At 36.1% G+C, this 17,867-nt stretch overlaps 1 protein-coding gene across 4 annotated transcripts in view; it reads left to right on the top strand.

The window, feature by feature from the left end:
- Positions 1–17,867, top strand: part of REV3L (REV3 like, DNA directed polymerase zeta catalytic subunit) — a 186,191-nt gene that overhangs the window by 131,118 nt on the left and 37,206 nt on the right. For all 4 annotated transcript variants that reach the window (XM_029223582.1, XM_029223584.1, XM_029223581.1 and 1 more), the window contains 3 exons: positions 4,297–4,412; positions 7,607–7,725; positions 14,539–14,657. In XM_029223582.1, coding sequence (XP_029079415.1) covers positions 4,297–4,412; positions 7,607–7,725; positions 14,539–14,657 — 354 coding nt within the window. The remainder of the gene's footprint in view (positions 1–4,296; positions 4,413–7,606; positions 7,726–14,538; positions 14,658–17,867) is intronic.

Here is a 17,867-nt window from a genome sequence, read left to right as displayed (position 1 = left end):
GCAAAAAAAAAAAAAAAGGTCAAGGTGATGTTTTACTGACTCAACATCTGATTGCATCCCAGATGGGTTAACATAAACCATTTTGAAAATCAGAAAACCAGAAAACGTTTTCAGTGAAACAAAATTAGATTAAATGTCAAAGCATAAAAGAAATGATATGCTGCTACCCACCACTCTAGGGAGGAAAAAAGAGGAATGTATTTTTACTATTTATTGCACTGGTGACTGGATGGATTCCCATCCATTTGAGTCTTGCCATTGTCAGTCCTATCTTTTATCTTCTCATAGAGATATCAACGTCAGGTACTTTCAGTGCCCCCACTGCAAGCAGCTTAGCAAAAGGAACATGTAAGAGTTTTAGGCAGATACCATTTTATGGGCCAGCACATATCCAGTAATGTCCCTGGGCTTTGTATGCTTGTCTTCTCCTTCTTAGGTTTATTCCCAGCAATAGGATTACCTGTGAACATTGAGAATCTTGTCAATCATTTGCAAGTGTAGTAACTTTCTTAAATGTCCATAACATGAATTATACTGGTTGTTAAGAAAAATGCAGTAAACAAAATAAAACTAACTTCTGGTTCTTATTCAAAAGATGATATGGCTATTAGAAAAAGAAGAAAAATGCTTAAATATCAACATTTCAATTCTGTAATGTCCTTTATATATTAGTCCAAACAGCTCCCTAAAAGATTATTTCCTTCTTATACCTCATTTCTTGAGCACCTACTCTACACAGGTTTTGCTAAGAGCGTAGGCTTGGGAGTCAGCCAGCTCTGTCTTTTTGTCTTGAGCAAGTTACTTATCTCTCTAAACTTTGGTTTCCTCATCTGTAAAAGGGGTAATAGATACGAGAATTAAGTGAGATAAAGCACATAAAACTCTTAGCCTGGTCAGTACTTAAATGTTAACTCTATGTGTAAGGTACAGTTCTTAAGTGCTGAATATAAGACTGAATAAGATATAGATGTATATTCTCAAAGAGTTTTATTGTCTTTATTTTTCTGTTCTTAATATTTACCTGCTCAGGTGGCAAACACATAAAATAATGCAAAGCGATATTACACAAGTAAAATCAAATTCATTATCTTCTTGTCACAAACATTTTCCTCTTTCTGTATTTCCTTGAACTATTAATTTCACATTTCCCCGGACTCCCTAACTTAAATAATTTAAGTTTTGAGTCCTACCTTTTTTTCTTCTCTAATCCATGCATTACATCCTATCCATTTAACCTCAGAATTATCTTTCAAGATCATTCCTTCTCCCCTCCCCCTCCCCATGCCCATTGCCACTCCCCTAGTTAGAGCCCCCTCACCTCTCATCTGTACAGATGTTATTGGGTTATCTAAAATATTAATTGTAAAGCAGCTTTTTTCTGCCTAAGCAAATAAAATTATTTTCTTATTTGCTGCTTTTTCTGATGCTTCATCAGAAGCACAGTTTTGTTCTTCACTACTAATCCTATCTACCCAACCTTCTTCTTTCTATAACTTTTAGAAACCTGGTAGAGTGAATAAAATTTACAAAAATTGCAGAACAAGTCACCAAGATTTTGTTACTGTCACTGAATGTTTTCACAGAAGAAATATGGAATCCTTGGGACTTTGAACTTGAAAAAGATGTTTTATGAGCTTTGAGAGTCTTGTAAAACTAAACAGCCTCTAGGTCAAAAAATAAATATAATAGATCTGAAAAATACTGAAATGGCAGTTTTTCTAAAAGAACAAAATCTATTAATAAATCCATTAAGAGAAGCATTAAGGGTAGCTTTCTGTTTTTTCAGTGGTAATCTCTGAGCAGTAGAAGTTTATAAAATAGGTACTTGTTAATTGAGAAAAAAATACTTTCAAAACATTATCAGAAAATAAGTGTACTTAATCACTCTATTAGTCAGTTACCACAACAGAGCAAGTAGCTGATTGGAATAATAATTCTTATAATAAGTAGATGTTTCATGAATCAAAAAAATTCAGTTGAAGAAGGTGGAAGAACTATTTAAGAGTCAACAGAAGGGCTCTGTAATCATCTGGCATCTTCTTCATGTTGTACCCATGTTTAGAAATGTATGTGAAAGGTACTCCAGCAATCTTCCAAAGTCTTCTCTTAAGATCAAGGTTGACTGTGACCAAATTGTAATGCCTTTTCTAAATATTCTTAGTATTAATGCAGTCAGCTGCATGGGTTCTTTCATGTGTGTATGGGAATCCTTCAAATCTCCTTTCCCTGACGATCCTTAGAGTCACTTAACACTTCTGCCCCAGTTTCTCAAATTTAGACATTACATAGTTAGCTTTATAGGGAGATGCACTTGTCATGCAGATCATCTTTGACTGCTCTGAGAAGAGTTTAACTTTAATGGAAGAGTTGATGAAGTTGCTGTCAACAAAGATGTGTTGAGATATTGGATGTTATTTTAGAAGACTAATGAGCAGGAAGGGTGTTGGGAGACTTCTCTTTTCTTGAAGCCCTAGGACTTTTCTGGACTTCCTTTTTAAGAATTAATCTACCCTTTTAACCTCTGATCTCTGAGACTGAGCCTTTGCCTCATTGTTGCATATTGTCTTGCTTGCTTTTGCTTCTCCCCACTCTCTCGTGTTATAATCCTGCTCTTTGTTCCAGAATTACCAGCCACGTGGCACTTTCTACCAAGAAAACACTTTTATAGGTCGGTGAAAAGATCCATTTGGCTGTTCTATTAAATTAATCATTTTTATTAAATTAAGTGGTTTTCTCAGAAATTTCAGTCCTTTTTATATAGAGGAAAGCACATGGATATATGTTATCTTTTTCTCCTGACAAGTTTGAAGGCTACTTTGTAAGTCTGTAGTATAACAATGGATCACAAGCAGATCACTGGATATTGAAATTTACGTTAGGGAATGTATTTTATAGGGCCTTTAAGGAATAGGAAAAATGAAAAGAATATTATTGCAGAAGTTTGAGTCTAGTTCTTTTGACATGAGCCACTTAAGTAAGGAGACATTTTTGTGACATTCTTATTTTTATTATCTAAGTAAAAACTAATGTCATTCAATACCCATTTAAAGAAATTAGCTATGAAAGTATGATAAAATATTAGCAAACCAGTTCTAAAAATAGATCTGGTCTTCCCATGATCCACTCTTACCACAGACTTGTTGAGTAGCCATATATTGTTTACATTAGTAAACTGGGGTAATCTATAACTGTAGACATTGGTGAAACTTAATAGTGTTAAGTGATGTAATATGGACAGGCTGCACATCCCATAATTCAGAGTGACTTTATAAGCAGTTATGTAAAACCCAGCTTTATAAATTTTTGTGATCTTTCACTCTGCTTTTTTGGCTTTTATGAATAATGGTACAATAATCAGAGTAATTTGGAACTTCTAATTTGATAGCATTACAGTAGTCTTCACTCTCAAAAGTTTTTGTTCTCCACCTAAGACTGTAATCAGTTCTTCTCTTGCCCACACAATTTTCCCATTGATGTAAATCTTCATGCTTATTTTCCTTTGTGCTATAATCAGACATTTTTTTATGGTGGTCACGGTGGAAGTCCTCAGAAGAAGCTCAAAGCAGCGCCTTCTAAGGTGGATGCAGATTGTCAGTTCAGTTCTACCAGTGCAACTGTGTGACCACAGTGAGCGTATTTTTCACCTAGTTTCTGATGTTTAGCTTCCCCACATTAATCTCACCCCTATTAATATTTAATTCTTCCATTAAACTGAGTCACCTTCCTCTTAAGTTTAGAGGACGAACTTATCATTACAGAGGCCTTACTTTATGTGAGGACCAAGTCTTTACTAAGAGGGAAAAGGAAGAAATTTTCATTTTTTTTCTCAGCATTACAACTGTTTAAGGATAGTAGAGGGTAGAGGGGTAGAGAAGTGACAACAAAATGACCTGGGGGATCATTTTCAAAATACAGTATCCACACATGCCCTCATACTTCACCCTGCCCCTACCCACATTATATCTCAATTATACCCTCACTCATACACTTTACTGGTAATGCCTGCTTCCCACCCCAATTTTTAGCAGCCTCTTTGCCAAGTCATATCAAGTAAATACATAATCTAAGTAAAAACTACTTTTGCTTTTACAAAAGTAGCTTTGAACTAAGAACTCTAACCACCCCACCCCTTCCTCTAAAGAAATTCTATAGGCACCACTATATCACCCTTTTCCACCTGAGAAACATTATAAAATGTAGATTTTTAATTTTGTAATTTATATCATAAAGAAGTAGTTCTTCTGCTTAAAGGTTCAAACGTGTGGTCCTTGTTTAATTTTTTCATTCCTTCTTTAGGTATGATCCTGATATTCTGCTAGGATATGAGATTCAGATGCATTCCTGGGGTTACCTCTTACAGAGGGCTGCTGCACTGAGTGTTGACTTATGCCAGATGATCTCTCGGGTGCCAGGTAGGAAGCACTATGAATGTTTTATTGTTAACTACAGGGCAAATTACAAATAAAGACAAGATTATTGTTTTAGCCTGATTTTTAATACTAAATTGTGTAAGTTCTAGATATACATAACTCCATTATAAACTTTAATCATACATATATCCCATTTTTATCCAGCTTTTTTTTTTTTTTTTTTTTTTTTGCGGTATGCGGGCCTCTCACTGTTGTGGCCTCTTCCGCTGCGGAGCACAGGCTCCAGATGCGCAGGCTCAGCGGCCATGGCTCACGGGCCCAGCCGTTCCACGGCATGTGGGATCTTCCCAGACCGGTGCATGAATCCGTGTCCCATGCATCGGCAGGCAGACTCTCAACCACTGCGCCACCAGGGAAGCCCTATCCAGCATTTTAACATAAATATTTTTCTGCGTTATGAGATAGTCTTTATAATCATTATGAAGCACATAACATTTCTTTGACTTGATATACCATAATTTTATTTTATTTGTCTGGTTCTATGTTTTATCCATTTGGTGAGGAAGGAGGAGATGGTAGAGGAACACTAACTGTTTTTTTTATTTGGGTGTCAGGCTAAAAAACTACATGAATTTTGAAGGCTGTTCCCCAATAGTGTGATTCTAATTGAAGAGAGGGGCAGTAATAATATTCATACCAAAATTAGTTTTTAAAGCATTTTTTAAATTATGTTTTGTTTATAGTTACTGAATTTTTAATAACTTTGTTTTAAAGGCCCCCCCCCCAAGTTGGACTAGGACAAAGTAGCATATACTTTGGGAGGCATAAAGATCAAATACAAAATTAGTAAAACCAATCAAGATACCTCCTGAAAGGGGTTATGAAGTCAATAAAATATCTAAAGTGTTGGTAAATGGAAAGGGAAAAGTTGAAGTTGAAGAAGATTCAAGGACAGTAAATATTTTGAGCTTTGCAAAAGTTTAGAAAAAAAGGCAGAGCTGCTTTTAGTTTGTCATTGCATTAATTGTTTGTAGCTTCTCTGTCCCTTGAGTGATAGTAATAGTGATATATCTCAATTTTTTCAACATTTCATTGGGCATAGGTTTCTGAACATTCAGGATAGGTAGCATGGGTGTTCAGTGCACTTATTAATTAATTAATTCTAATGACTAAGGTATATGACTTCAGAATAATGAATGAAAGCTCCTGTCCTTTTAGAACACTGCTGAAACCATTTTTATGAGGCAACATGGTGCAGCAGAAAGGGCATGCAGTAGAAAGGGCATGCAGTAGAAAGGCATAGTAAAGAGCACCAATGGTAAAAAGCACACATTCTGGAGAAAGACCACCTGGGTTCAAATCCTGGCCAGCAGGATTCAGACATCCAACAGGATAGGTTTCTTAACTTATTGATACCTCATTTTGTTCATCTGTAAAATAGGGACGTAACAGAACTTATCTCATAGTGCTATAATAAAATACTTAGAACAGTGCCTGAGAACATAGTAAACATTATGTGTTTGTTAAATGAAAAAATGAAAGGAAAAACACAACACTTTTTTAAACTTTTTTTAAATTGATTTACAATATTGTGTTAGTTTCATACAGTATAGCACAGGGAATTATATCCATTATCTTGTAATAACCTATAATGGAATATAATCTGCAAAAATACTGAATCACTATGGTGTACACTTGAAAAAAAATCTCTTAAACATTATGTTTTTAAAATAAAGAAGAGCAGTAGGTTTGTGTACATGGTCTTTGAAATCAGGTAACCCAGGTTTAGAATACTGGTTTTGTTACTATATGGCCTGGGACAAGATAAAACATCTGAGTAGAATGTACTATAGTGCAAAATAAAAATTATACTAACATAATAAAGTGGCTGTATTAAAATTAAATAATGTTAGTAAAGTTCTTAGAACATAACAGACATTCAAATATGGTAAATATATTTATTATTCTAGAGCCTCTATCAACAACATTCATGTATACCCAGTGTTATATAGGAGAAACAAATTTTAATTTCTAATTCTAGATAAAATCATCACTTAGAAACTAGACTCAGAACTCTGTTCACTGTAAGAGGAACTCTTCATCTAGTTCTCCATATGTAGTTAGTAGAATTTCACCCTGAATTTGAAAATCATTAATTAATGTCAACAAATTTTCAGAGATTCTTTTTTTAATTTAAGGACATATTTTATTTAACTGAATATATTCAGATATTATCATTTCAACATGTGACACAACCCTCATTTCTTGGTACACGGGCCTCTCACTGTTGTGGCCTCCCCTGTTGCAGAGCACAGGCTCCGGACGTGCAGGCCCAGCGGCCATGGCTCACAGGCCCAGCCGCTCCGCGGCATGTGGGATCTTCCCGGACCAGGGCACGAACCCGTGTCCCCTGCATCAGCAGGTGGACTCTCAACCACTGCGCCACCAGGGAAGCCCCAGAGAATTGTTTAGGTTAAAAATTCTACCATTTTTTCCCCAAGAAATGACCAGTTTAATAATAAATATTTTTCATCCAAACACCAGAGAAATCATGTGGTGTTAGGTATTCATAAAAATAGCACCAGGGCTTCCCTGGTGGCGCAGTGGTTAAGAATCCTTCTGCCAATGCAGGGGACACGGGTTTGAGCCCTGGTCCGGGAAGATCCCACATGCCGTGGAGCAACTAAACCTGTGCGCCATAACTACTGAGCCTGTGCTCTAGAGCCCGCGAGCCACAACTACTGAGCCCACGTGCCTAGAGCCCGTGCTCCGCAGCAAGAGAAGCCACCACAATGAGAAGCCCACGTACCACAACAAAGAGTAGCCCCCACTCACCACAGCTAGAGAAAGACCCTGTGCAGCAATGAAGACCCAATGCATCCAAAAATAAATAAATTTATTTAAAAAAACAAATAGCATCAGTAATTATCATATTTAAAGAGAAAAGCATTTATTTTTTTAAAAAGTGTGTGTATATATGCTTTTATTGTTAAAAAATATATACAGTTTTCAGATACATTTATTTCACAAAATTCTTTTATAATTTAAAGAGGAAAGAAAAATTGTTTTATTAGTCAAAATAATGATTTTTGTCTTAAACCTAATACAAAATAAACTGTGAATTACATTTAATCTTTAATCTTCATCTTGAATTTTTATTCTCATCTTCTTTTGCATGGTTTGCTTGGAAATTTGGTTTCTGTGAGTCCTGATGCAACCTATATTCATTTCTATAGATGACAAAGTTGAGAATAGATTTGCAGCTGAAAGAGATGACTATGGGTCAGATACAATGAGTGAGATAAATATTGTTGGCCGAATTACACTAAATCTTTGGAGAATCATGAGAAATGAGGTAAGGTACTTTATCTGAAATTCGGTTTGGAAATAAGAGATTAGATCAATATATAGTGATTTTAATCATTATAGAATATTAGTATAGCTTCCTATATAGCTTATGCTTATTTGTGAATTATTTTTATTATACTTAAGTAGAGTTTCAAAAATAAATACTTTCTAAAATGCAAAGCTATAGAAGTATTTAACTTTGTTATTGATGATTTTTTTTCCCCTGTTTGTGCCTAAGCACAAATAGCAGTGGCTATAAAAGTCTACAGCTATCATAAAATGTTATCTTGTATGTATGGAATGTTGTATAATTTCATCATTTTTTGCTCTTAAATCATTTTTACACTCAAGGCCAGATAAACTCAGCTTGACCTTTTTGATTTATTACAGTAAGAAAAATTTAGTCTAGATATAGGAAAGAACTTTTTGAACTAGGGATATTTAAAACCTGGGTCAATTGGAAACACATTACTTGGAAATAGTTAATAGCAGCATCCAGTTGAGTCTTTGGGGGCCCAGGTAAGGATTTTTGGTAGTATGAGACTATCTTATTGATATGCAATCACTCAGAGAAATAATTCTGTCACCAAAAATGTAAGAAAAAAGATACCTACAATAAATTGCTCTATTCTCAGATTTTGGACTTGTAATATCAGATAAAATGTTTAACTTTAAGAGAGAACTCTATTCTTCAACTACTTCCCTTTGAAAATACTTTCTCTTTCTATTATACACTCATTATCCGCTGTGATCTTTTCTGGCTCTTCTAGATTTATATAAAAATTTGAGTTTCCAAGCATGCCCTCTGCAATTCTTTTGGGACCAATCATGGAGTAATTCTTCCAGATAAGAAAATATGCTCTTTATATAAAATTTAGGTATTCCCATTTTTATTTTTATTTTCTCTCTGCACCATGAGCTTCAAGTTATGCTCACATTTTATCTAATTTGAAAATGTACCATACATGTATCTGCTTGAGGATAATTTTTATCCTGTTGTTCTTAAAATATTGTCAGCACAAGAATCTTCCAGTGACTTCAAAAATACAGTTGACCCTCAAACAACATGGGTTTGAACTACACAGATCCACTTATTGGTGGATTTTTTTTTCTCCGATAAATACATACTACAGTACTACATGATCCACGGGTTGGTTGAATCTGCAATGCAGATTTGCATCTACAAAGAGCTAACTGTAAAGTTATACACAGATTTTCAACTGCATGGGAGTTGGTGCCCTAACCCCTGTGTTGTTCAAGGGTCCACTGTAATTCCTAGTGACACGGCATAGGATATGGAATGTACAGAGATTGTGTGATGTATTTGGTTTGTATATTCCATTATGTATTTCAAACTTCAGTCTCCAATACTGCCTGAATGAACACATAAATTAAGTATATAAACACAAAATTAAATTATTGAGTCTTACTTAGTTTTAGGGATCTTTTCATTCCTGAAGATCCAAAGGGCAACTATAGCAATTATCAACTGTTAGCTTAAAAATCACAAATTAGAGAGTAAATATTTTTTCAGAGTTTAGGGCTTTCTTTAGTCCTTACTGGAAATTCTCTCTAATTCTAGGCTACATATATACCATCTCTGATCTTTATTTGTATCTGTGCAGAACAACTGTGAAAAAGTTACAGTCGGGTAATTTACACCACCCCCACCCCCACTTCCTAGATGTGCCAAATTAGATTATCACTTTTTTCCTAACCCTAAGTACTCCTGGCAATTTGGAAATTTCCGTGAAATCCTGAATGAACTTGTGGGAAGTACTGTCTTGTATTTCTAGGTGGTATAGGATTTTAAGGGTTATGACTTTGGCCCTAAGAGTTTCTTCATATTAGAGGCCCTCAAACTATTTTTTCTGGATTTAAACAGTTCCAGAAACTCCTTTTTTATCTTTATTTCTTTTATCTGTATCTCCCTCATGACACTTAGCTGTTTCTAGCTCTTTGTTTTCTTAAATATTTATAGTTTGTTTTTAATGTTCCTTATTAAAAATAATTTATATTCACTCTAAAAATTGCAGAAGAGTATGTAAAATGAAAGTGAAATCCAACATCTCCACAACAGTTGCACCCCCCCAGATACAATTTACAGTTGAATGGATACCTTTTTTTTAATGCTACTTTGGATTTTTAAATTTTTTAAATTTGTTTTCTAATATACTAGTTTTCACTCTCCTGCTTAACATAGAATTTCTGCTGTTCCCTCCGGACTTTGAATCCTCGGTAACAAAGAAAGTGCCTCTGAAATAGTGCTCATGATATGCTTGACTGCTTGAATGAAAGAATAAATGACTCTTCCCCAGAGGATTATATTTAGAGGCCTTCTGGATATCAGCTTTATCCAGGCCTTACAAGAATTTGCAAACTAGGTTGGAAATATATCTGATTCAATTCAACAAATATTACAGAATGCCATCTCTAATGCACAGATTTGGGCCTCGGTTTAGATCAAATTAAGATTAAGGGTATAGCTGTTTCCTCCATTTTAGCAGGCAGATTATCTGGGTGCAGATGTTGTTAGGTGGGTAGCCGTGAGGATGAGAAGTTCTCTTCTGGTTGCTTCAGTTTCAAGAGCTTCAGGCTCTTTGGGTTTGAGGAGAGAAGAGTTATTTAGGAAAATTTGAGCGTGATTAAGAAAATATAGAAGCTAGGCATTGACAGCCCATTTGAGCTTTGCATCAGCAAATTAAAGAGATACCTGCCAGCTGTGTTCAGATTCACAGATATAAGTGCAGAGTAACAGAGGGTTAGATTTGAGCACAGCTCACAAGCAAAGGGTTATGGCTTTACTAAAATTTAATTAATTAAAAGGAAGCAAGAGAGGGCAGGGAACTGAATGTTAGTGCAAGGTTGGGATTATAATGACTGACTGTGGAATTTGAGCTAGGTTAGGAGCAAAGAGGTCAGGGCACCAGGGGGAGTAACCCGGAAGGAGACGGTGGTCGGAGGATGGGTTACATGAGATTATGGAGAGGGTACAATTACTGGTAATCACAGGTCTTGGAGTATGATCGTCGGAGTGGCTAAGGTGATATGGAGGCACTGATGCGAATTACCTCTGAGACTTATTTTCTGGTAGCAGTGTGGAAGGGGGCAAGACCAGAGGTAGGAAACCAGTGAGAACATTATTGAAGTAGCTCAAATGAAAATTGACAGTGATATAGCAATTCACAAAACAATTTAGAGAGTAAATCCACAAGAATTGGATGTACAAAAAGATGAAGAGGAGGAGGTGTCAAGAATGATTGTCAGGGTTCTGGCATAGATGATTTAAGATCATGTTTAGGTGGGAAAATGAAGATTAAGGATATAGAGCATGAGGTATCAGTCAGATATCCAGGTGAAAGATACTCAACAGACATTTCAATAGGGAAGTCTCAAATGTGGGGTAGAGTCTGGATTAGAGGTACAGTCTTGGAAGTCACATGAGAGTGTGGATGAGCTCACCAAGAAGCGAATGGAGAGAGCGATCAGGATTGAGCCAAGCACAATTTTGTGAATGAAAATATTTTGAGGATCAGACAGAGGAATCAGATGCTACGAAGGAGTTGTCAGATAAGATAGTGAAGAACACTCCCAACAGAGTCACTAGGAAGGTCAGATGCTTCCACACAAGCATGTAGGCCTGCATCTCAGTTTGGAACACTGGAATCTGGTTCTAATATTCCCTATTACAGCATCAGTCTGTCAATAAGCATCTGTTAGGTAAAATAATATGCTCCCTTGTATTCATATTTTGTCTTATATATAAGGCACTTTTATAGACTTGTCATTTTTGACTTCTGATACTCACAAACTTGCAGGATAAGTAAGACAAGAAAGAAGTGAGGTATTGTTCAAGATGAGAAAACTGACATTCACAGAAGTGACTTGCCTAAAAGCCTCATAGCTAGTATGGGGTTAAGAATCAGGATTGTGGGCATGCTCTCTGTCTTATTTTGTATATTTTATTTTAAGCATATATAAGGTAAAACGTGTAAAATAAAATATATAAAATAAGCTCTCTGAGAACAGAGAGCATGTTTAAAATGAGTATGTGTCTGTGTATGTATGTATATACACACATATCCCATATATATTATATGGCTTTGATAGGGCATCTATCACTGACCCCATACACATGTAAGATCCAGATGAGACATAAATGATATATACATTTAGAGGAAACACTGTTGAGTCTTGGTGCAGAGTGAGGAGGGAGTGGGAAGGAAGTACAGAGATGTTCTTGCTGTCGAACACTCTAGAAAAGGAGATAGACTTGTCACCAATAATTGGTGTGTATTAGGGTGCAGAGTAAGCAGCTGAAACAAAAAATACCACACGGCAATGAAAAAGAATGAAATATTGCCACGTTGAACAATAGATGAATCTCAAACATAATGTTGACCAAAAGAAACCAGATAAATAATAGTACATGTTAAATGTTTCCATTTATATGAAGTTTAAAAATAGGCAAGACTAATCTGTAACTTTGGTGAGTATTGAGTGGGAAAGGGCACAAGGGAGCCTTCCAGTGTCCTAAAAATTTCTTCATATGCATGGTGGTTACATGGATGTATACATAAAACTTCATGAGTTGTTCACTTAAAATTTGTGTATTTTTCTATAGAAAGTTTATGTCAACCAAAATTTTTAATTGAAGACTCTGGGGAAATGAACAACTGCAGGAATAAGGTGATAGAGGGTAATAGGGCACAGGTGCTTCCTTATGGTCTCCTTCCACTTTCCTCTTTATTTTCTCAGTTCCCTTGCACTAATTCTGATTGCCTCTCCCCATTCTGAATAATTTGTTTCTGAAGTGACTAACCATTGGGTACTGCACATTGACTCTGTGAATGAAAAAGTGTAACTATACCTCTATCCGCTGATTCCTTTATCAGTAAAATAAACGGCCAAGGACTATAACATTTTCTTCCTCTATCAATTCTGACTTTGATCTACATAGTACATTTTTCCAATGTTTAACTTACTCAGATTGCCTTCTAAAACAAGTAACAAACTCCTAATTCATAGTTTTAGATTCACTGTCAGCTTATGGAGTAAATCACTCTAAAGATTGGAACATTCTAAAGGTGGATCATCTTAATTTTAGAGTTCATGTTTCCTTCCTTTAATTTTACTCACAGCTGGGATTATAGGTGACCATTTTTATGCTTCTGTGACACTAAGAAGACCCAAAGTAGAGTGGGTGCTATAAGGTTATAATATTTTAGTCTTAATCCAATTTATGACATAGTTCTATTTGAAATAAAATCAACTCAGAACATAGGTCTGCCATCTGCCTCAGATATTGGGGACCAATTTCTAAAATTTTAGTTTGAGATCACAGAATCCCCTAGTTAATCCTTATAGGTCAACTTACATGGCAAACTTCAAGTTTTCCCATAATGAGAGAGCTGCAGGACAACATGGTGATCTTTTCTGTAGAGATTTTTTTGATTGTTTTAATGACGATATATACTGTAGCAGAAGTTTAGGTTTGGTCTAAAGTGCTATTCTCTTTACTAGGTAATCGTGTAACTACCTGAGATCAGATATTTGGTTCAATTTTCTATGAAACTAAATAGAAAAAAATTTTAAACCAAATTAAAATATTCACTAGCATGTAGAAGAGTCATTCAAATATGGGAATTTTATAATAAAATGAGTTATTTATTTTTGAGAGAAGTACTCCAGGGCAATACTGATTTTTGCAAAAGAAATGGTAATTTACTTCCATTTACCCCCATAATGGGTTAGTACCTGCTTTATACTGGTGACTTTAGAATAGATAGGTTCATTCCAAAGTTTAAAAGTCCGTGTGTGTGTGTGTGTGTCTAAGTGTAAGTACATACACATACTCCGAAGTATGCCACATTCTGATGCTGTCGTTCTGGAGATTGATAGAAATTATTAGATAAAGAAGACCAGTTTTTTGGGGGTCACTGCACTGAGATGAGCTTAACATTCAATCCCTGTTTTGTACTTGCTGGATTGTAGAAGTGGAAAAGCATATATTTTAAAATTGTAATATACAAATGTGAAGTGCTGTTTGAACTATTCCTCAGAACCTCGAGCTGACTTAAGAATGGTGACTGCTGGTTCCTTAATTTCCATTTTACACTGAAATACCTGCCATTGTTTAGACTGCTTGTGTCTTGTAGGTATTTCTGAGAGATCATCTAGCTAGAGGTATGTTTTATGAATTTGGACACTTTTTCAGTATTCTTCTCCCAGTAACACAGCTTTCACCTACATATTTTGAAGATGGGAAAGATTCTGTCATTTCTTTTTAATCTTTTGCTTTCGGAATGAAATTGACTCTATAATGTCCATATATTGGGTCTTAGTACTGACATAATTCTTGGGAGCAGGATGAATGCCTGCCTTTAACTAGATAACTCATCCTCGAATCTGTGGGAGCCTGTTAATCAGCATGTCATCCAGGATCAAAAAGTAAGTACGGAAAGAACAAAAAATTAACTTGCTTGACAGTGCTTGTTTGTCAGTATTTGTATTGGCATAGAGTATAAACAGAAGTGATGAGAACTGGGATCTATAAAGTAAGTATTATATGACCAAGTTGAACCCTCTTCAGGTCTGATTATTTTTCTAATTAAATATTAATTTATTACAAACATTTCTGTCCAGTAGGCTATATATACATAGTTTTAAATTAATTATGATTCAGTTGTAACACGAATCATTTTTACAAGTAGCTTTCATATCTACTATGAAAAGTTAGAAATATTTAGGATTTTTTAGAACCCAATTTGCATGTAAGTATGAGCATTATTATAATGGAGTTTTCCTTTTCTTTCCTTAGGTGGCTCTAACTAACTACACCTTTGAAAATGTGAGCTTTCATGTTCTTCATCAGCGTTTTCCCCTCTTTACTTTTCGAGTCTTATCAGATTGGTTTGATAACAAGACAGATCTATACAGGTAATGTTTTATAACTCTGAAGAGGATAATATCTCTTTAAAAATCAGTATTGTTGGAGTATAATTTATATACAATAAAATGCACACGTTTAAAGTATATTGTGCAATGACTTTGAAAAATGTATACACCCTGTAATCACTACCCCAATCAAGATAAAGAACATTTCTAACACCCAGAAAATTCCCTTATATAGCTTTGTAGTTAATCTACCTATTTCTTAACCACCCAGGTAAGTATGAATTGAATTTCTATTACTATAGATTAGTTTTGTCAGTTTTAGAACTTTGTATTATTAGAATTATTTACAGTCTACCGCTTTGTGTCTGTCTTCTTTCAAGAAACTCAGCATGTTTTTGAGATGCAACCACGTTGTTGCATGAACCAGAGTTTGTTCCTATTTTTATTACTAAATAATATCCAATTGTATGAGTACACTACAATTTATCCAGTCACCTGTTGATGGACAGTTGAGTTGTTTCTGGTTTGAAGCTATTATGTATTAAGCTGTATGCAGGGCTTTGTGTGAACATACATTTTCATTGAAGAAAGTGCTAAATTGTTTTCTTTGCAGTTCTTCTAGGGGAAGACTCCTGGCAAGAAATTCTCTCAGCGTTTATTTATCTGAAAATGTCTTTCTTTATCTCACCCTTATTTTTGAATGATATTTTCACTAGTCCTGGGGTTGAGAATTATTTTTCTTTCACTGCTTTAAATTCCCTTTTCTCCTGGCCTTCATTATTTCTGATGAGAAATCAACATTTCTTCTCCTTTTTCCAGTGTATGCAATATATATATATATATATATATATATATATATATATATATATATATTTTTTTTTTTTTTTTTTTTTGGCAAAGTCAGGCGTAATGACTGGATGGCTGCTGCTGTTGTTTTTCTGTGTAAGGCTTATAGTGGAGGCAGGGGAATTAACTCACTTTTCCTGGTCCAGAGTTAGTCTTTGAGAGTTCCTGCTCTCCCAGGCCTCGAAGATGAGGCTTTCTCAGCATTCCTGCTCTTCCCACAGTGGTGATAGACCTCTGCTTTGTATCACTGCCAGGTCCTGGCCCAAGCAGGTTTCCTGACTCTTCCACAGAGGAACATGGCTTATGCTTCTACTCCTTCCCCAGGAGTGGTGTTTCTTTGCCTGGAATCTATGATGGGAAAGTTTCCTGCCCCTTTCCCAGTGGTAGACAGCTACTGTTTGTTACTTGGTACAAGGCCCGTGGTTGGAACAGGGGACGTTTCCTGCCTTCCCTCGGGTGCAGCTTTTACTACTACCCCCTCCCAGCTGTAAACATCTTTTGCATCTCTTCTCTTCCCAGAGATAATGGATCTTTGCATAAGCCCTAAGGATTGGAGAATTTCTTGCTGGTCCCACAGCAGCTCAAGGCTTTGCTTCATATAAGAGAAGGGTTGGAAGAAGTTGCAGGGTTTTATTCCTGTGTGCACTGTCCTGCCCCCCGTCTTTCTTGTGAGCACTTGGTGGAGGCTCGTGGAAAAAGATTTCCCTGGTGTCTAGGGCTCCCAGTGATTCTAAATTGTCATGCTAGCCCATACGTGACCTTTAAGAATTTATTAACACATTAACAATTTCATTCTTACCTGCTTTTATGGCCGTTGCATCTCCCTCCTGTTCTCTGCCAAAGATGAAATAGGTTATATGTCCTATCTGTTCTTCTAAGGGTTTGTTACCTATGAAATTTATTTTACCTGATTTTTTTATAACCTCAACTTACTGATGATCTCAATAATCTCTATGTATATTATTCTATTTGACAGTGTCCCATAGACCCTTGAGGCTCTGTACATTTTTCTTCAGTCTATTTTCTAACGACCTATCTTTAAGTTTACTAACTTTCTTCTGTCATCACCAACCTGCTGTTAAGAACAATCAATAGGGACTTTCCTGGCTGTCCATTGGTTAGGACTCTGCACTTCCTCTGCAGGGGGCACAGGTCTGATCCCTGGTCAGGGAACTAAGATCCCGCATGCCCCACAGTGAGGCCAAAAAAAAAAAAAAAACACAGAATAACCAATAAATTTTGTATTTCAGTTATTTTTAGTCCCAGAATTCTCATTTGGTTCTTTCTTTTGATAGTTTCCATATTTGGTGGATTTCACCATTGGTTAACTCACTAAGATTACATTTTTCTTTTAACTTCTTGAATATCTTTTCTTTAGATTTTTAGATACCTATATGTTATCTGTTACTAAATCCAACACCTGGCCATCTCTGTATTAGTTTCTATTGACTGCTTTTTTCTTAACTGTGGGTCATATTTTTTTGTTTCTTTGCATGATTATGTAATGGATATTGCTCATGTTCTGTTGTACAGATTCTGGATTTTATCTTCCTCTGAAGCATGTTTATTTTTGCCTAGTAGGCAATTCAGTAATTGGCTGTTCACCTTGAACTTGTGCAAACCTGGTTTTTGTGCTTTGTTAAGGTGGATTTCTGAAAAGCCCAAAGTGTTTCCTAAGCCCCTCCAACTTGACAAGACTCAGTCTCCAGATTCTATGTGCATATTGTTAGTGCTTGGTTTTAGGTTTGTCTACAGTTGGCTTTACTCTGACTTACTCCTAAGGCGTGGTTTTTCTGAGCTCTCAGCTGGATGCCCAGGTTGTTAATAAGGGGGTAATGAAGTCTCTCCACTCTGGCATGGCTAGACCTCCAACTGCAACACTAACAAGTTCTGTTCCAAACTGAAGCCCAGAGCAGCTACTCTGTAGTAAGCCTCATGTGGTTTCCTCCTGCTCATTTTCAGCATAGCCCTGGGCCAGTTACTCACAGGGAGGCCCCACCTTACTTCTAAATGCTAAGCCTGCCCCTTGCACAGGTGCCCTGTCCCACAGACCCCAGCGGCAGCTGCCTGAACTCTGATCCCTGCCTCCTCAGCTTAGCAGTATAGCCAGCTCTGCTCAGACTTAGCGCATTGCACCGTGTTTAGAAAATTAGCTCCATGCAGGCTAGGGCTCACCTCATGAGTTTCCCTTCTCTCAAGGAGCATGGCCCTACATTACCTATTGTTCTCTGCCCAAAAACAATTCCCTTGACTCTTTTATCCAGGAGGGCTAGTCTAGTACCAGTTACTCTACTGTAATCAGAACTGAAAGTTCCCACCTCTACTGTTCCTTAGGTTAAAGGTAAAATGGATAGTAATAAGCTTAGAAAATAGCTGTATAAAGAACATAGTCCTAAAATTAATGTA

Source organism: Monodon monoceros, unplaced genomic scaffold, assembly GCF_005190385.1.
Source record: "Monodon monoceros isolate NGI ecotype Baffin Bay Population unplaced genomic scaffold, NGI_Narwhal_1 Super_Scaffold_15, whole genome shotgun sequence".
NCBI lineage: Eukaryota > Metazoa > Chordata > Mammalia > Artiodactyla > Monodontidae > Monodon > Monodon monoceros.
This window is presented reverse-complemented; position numbering and strand designations above follow the sequence as displayed.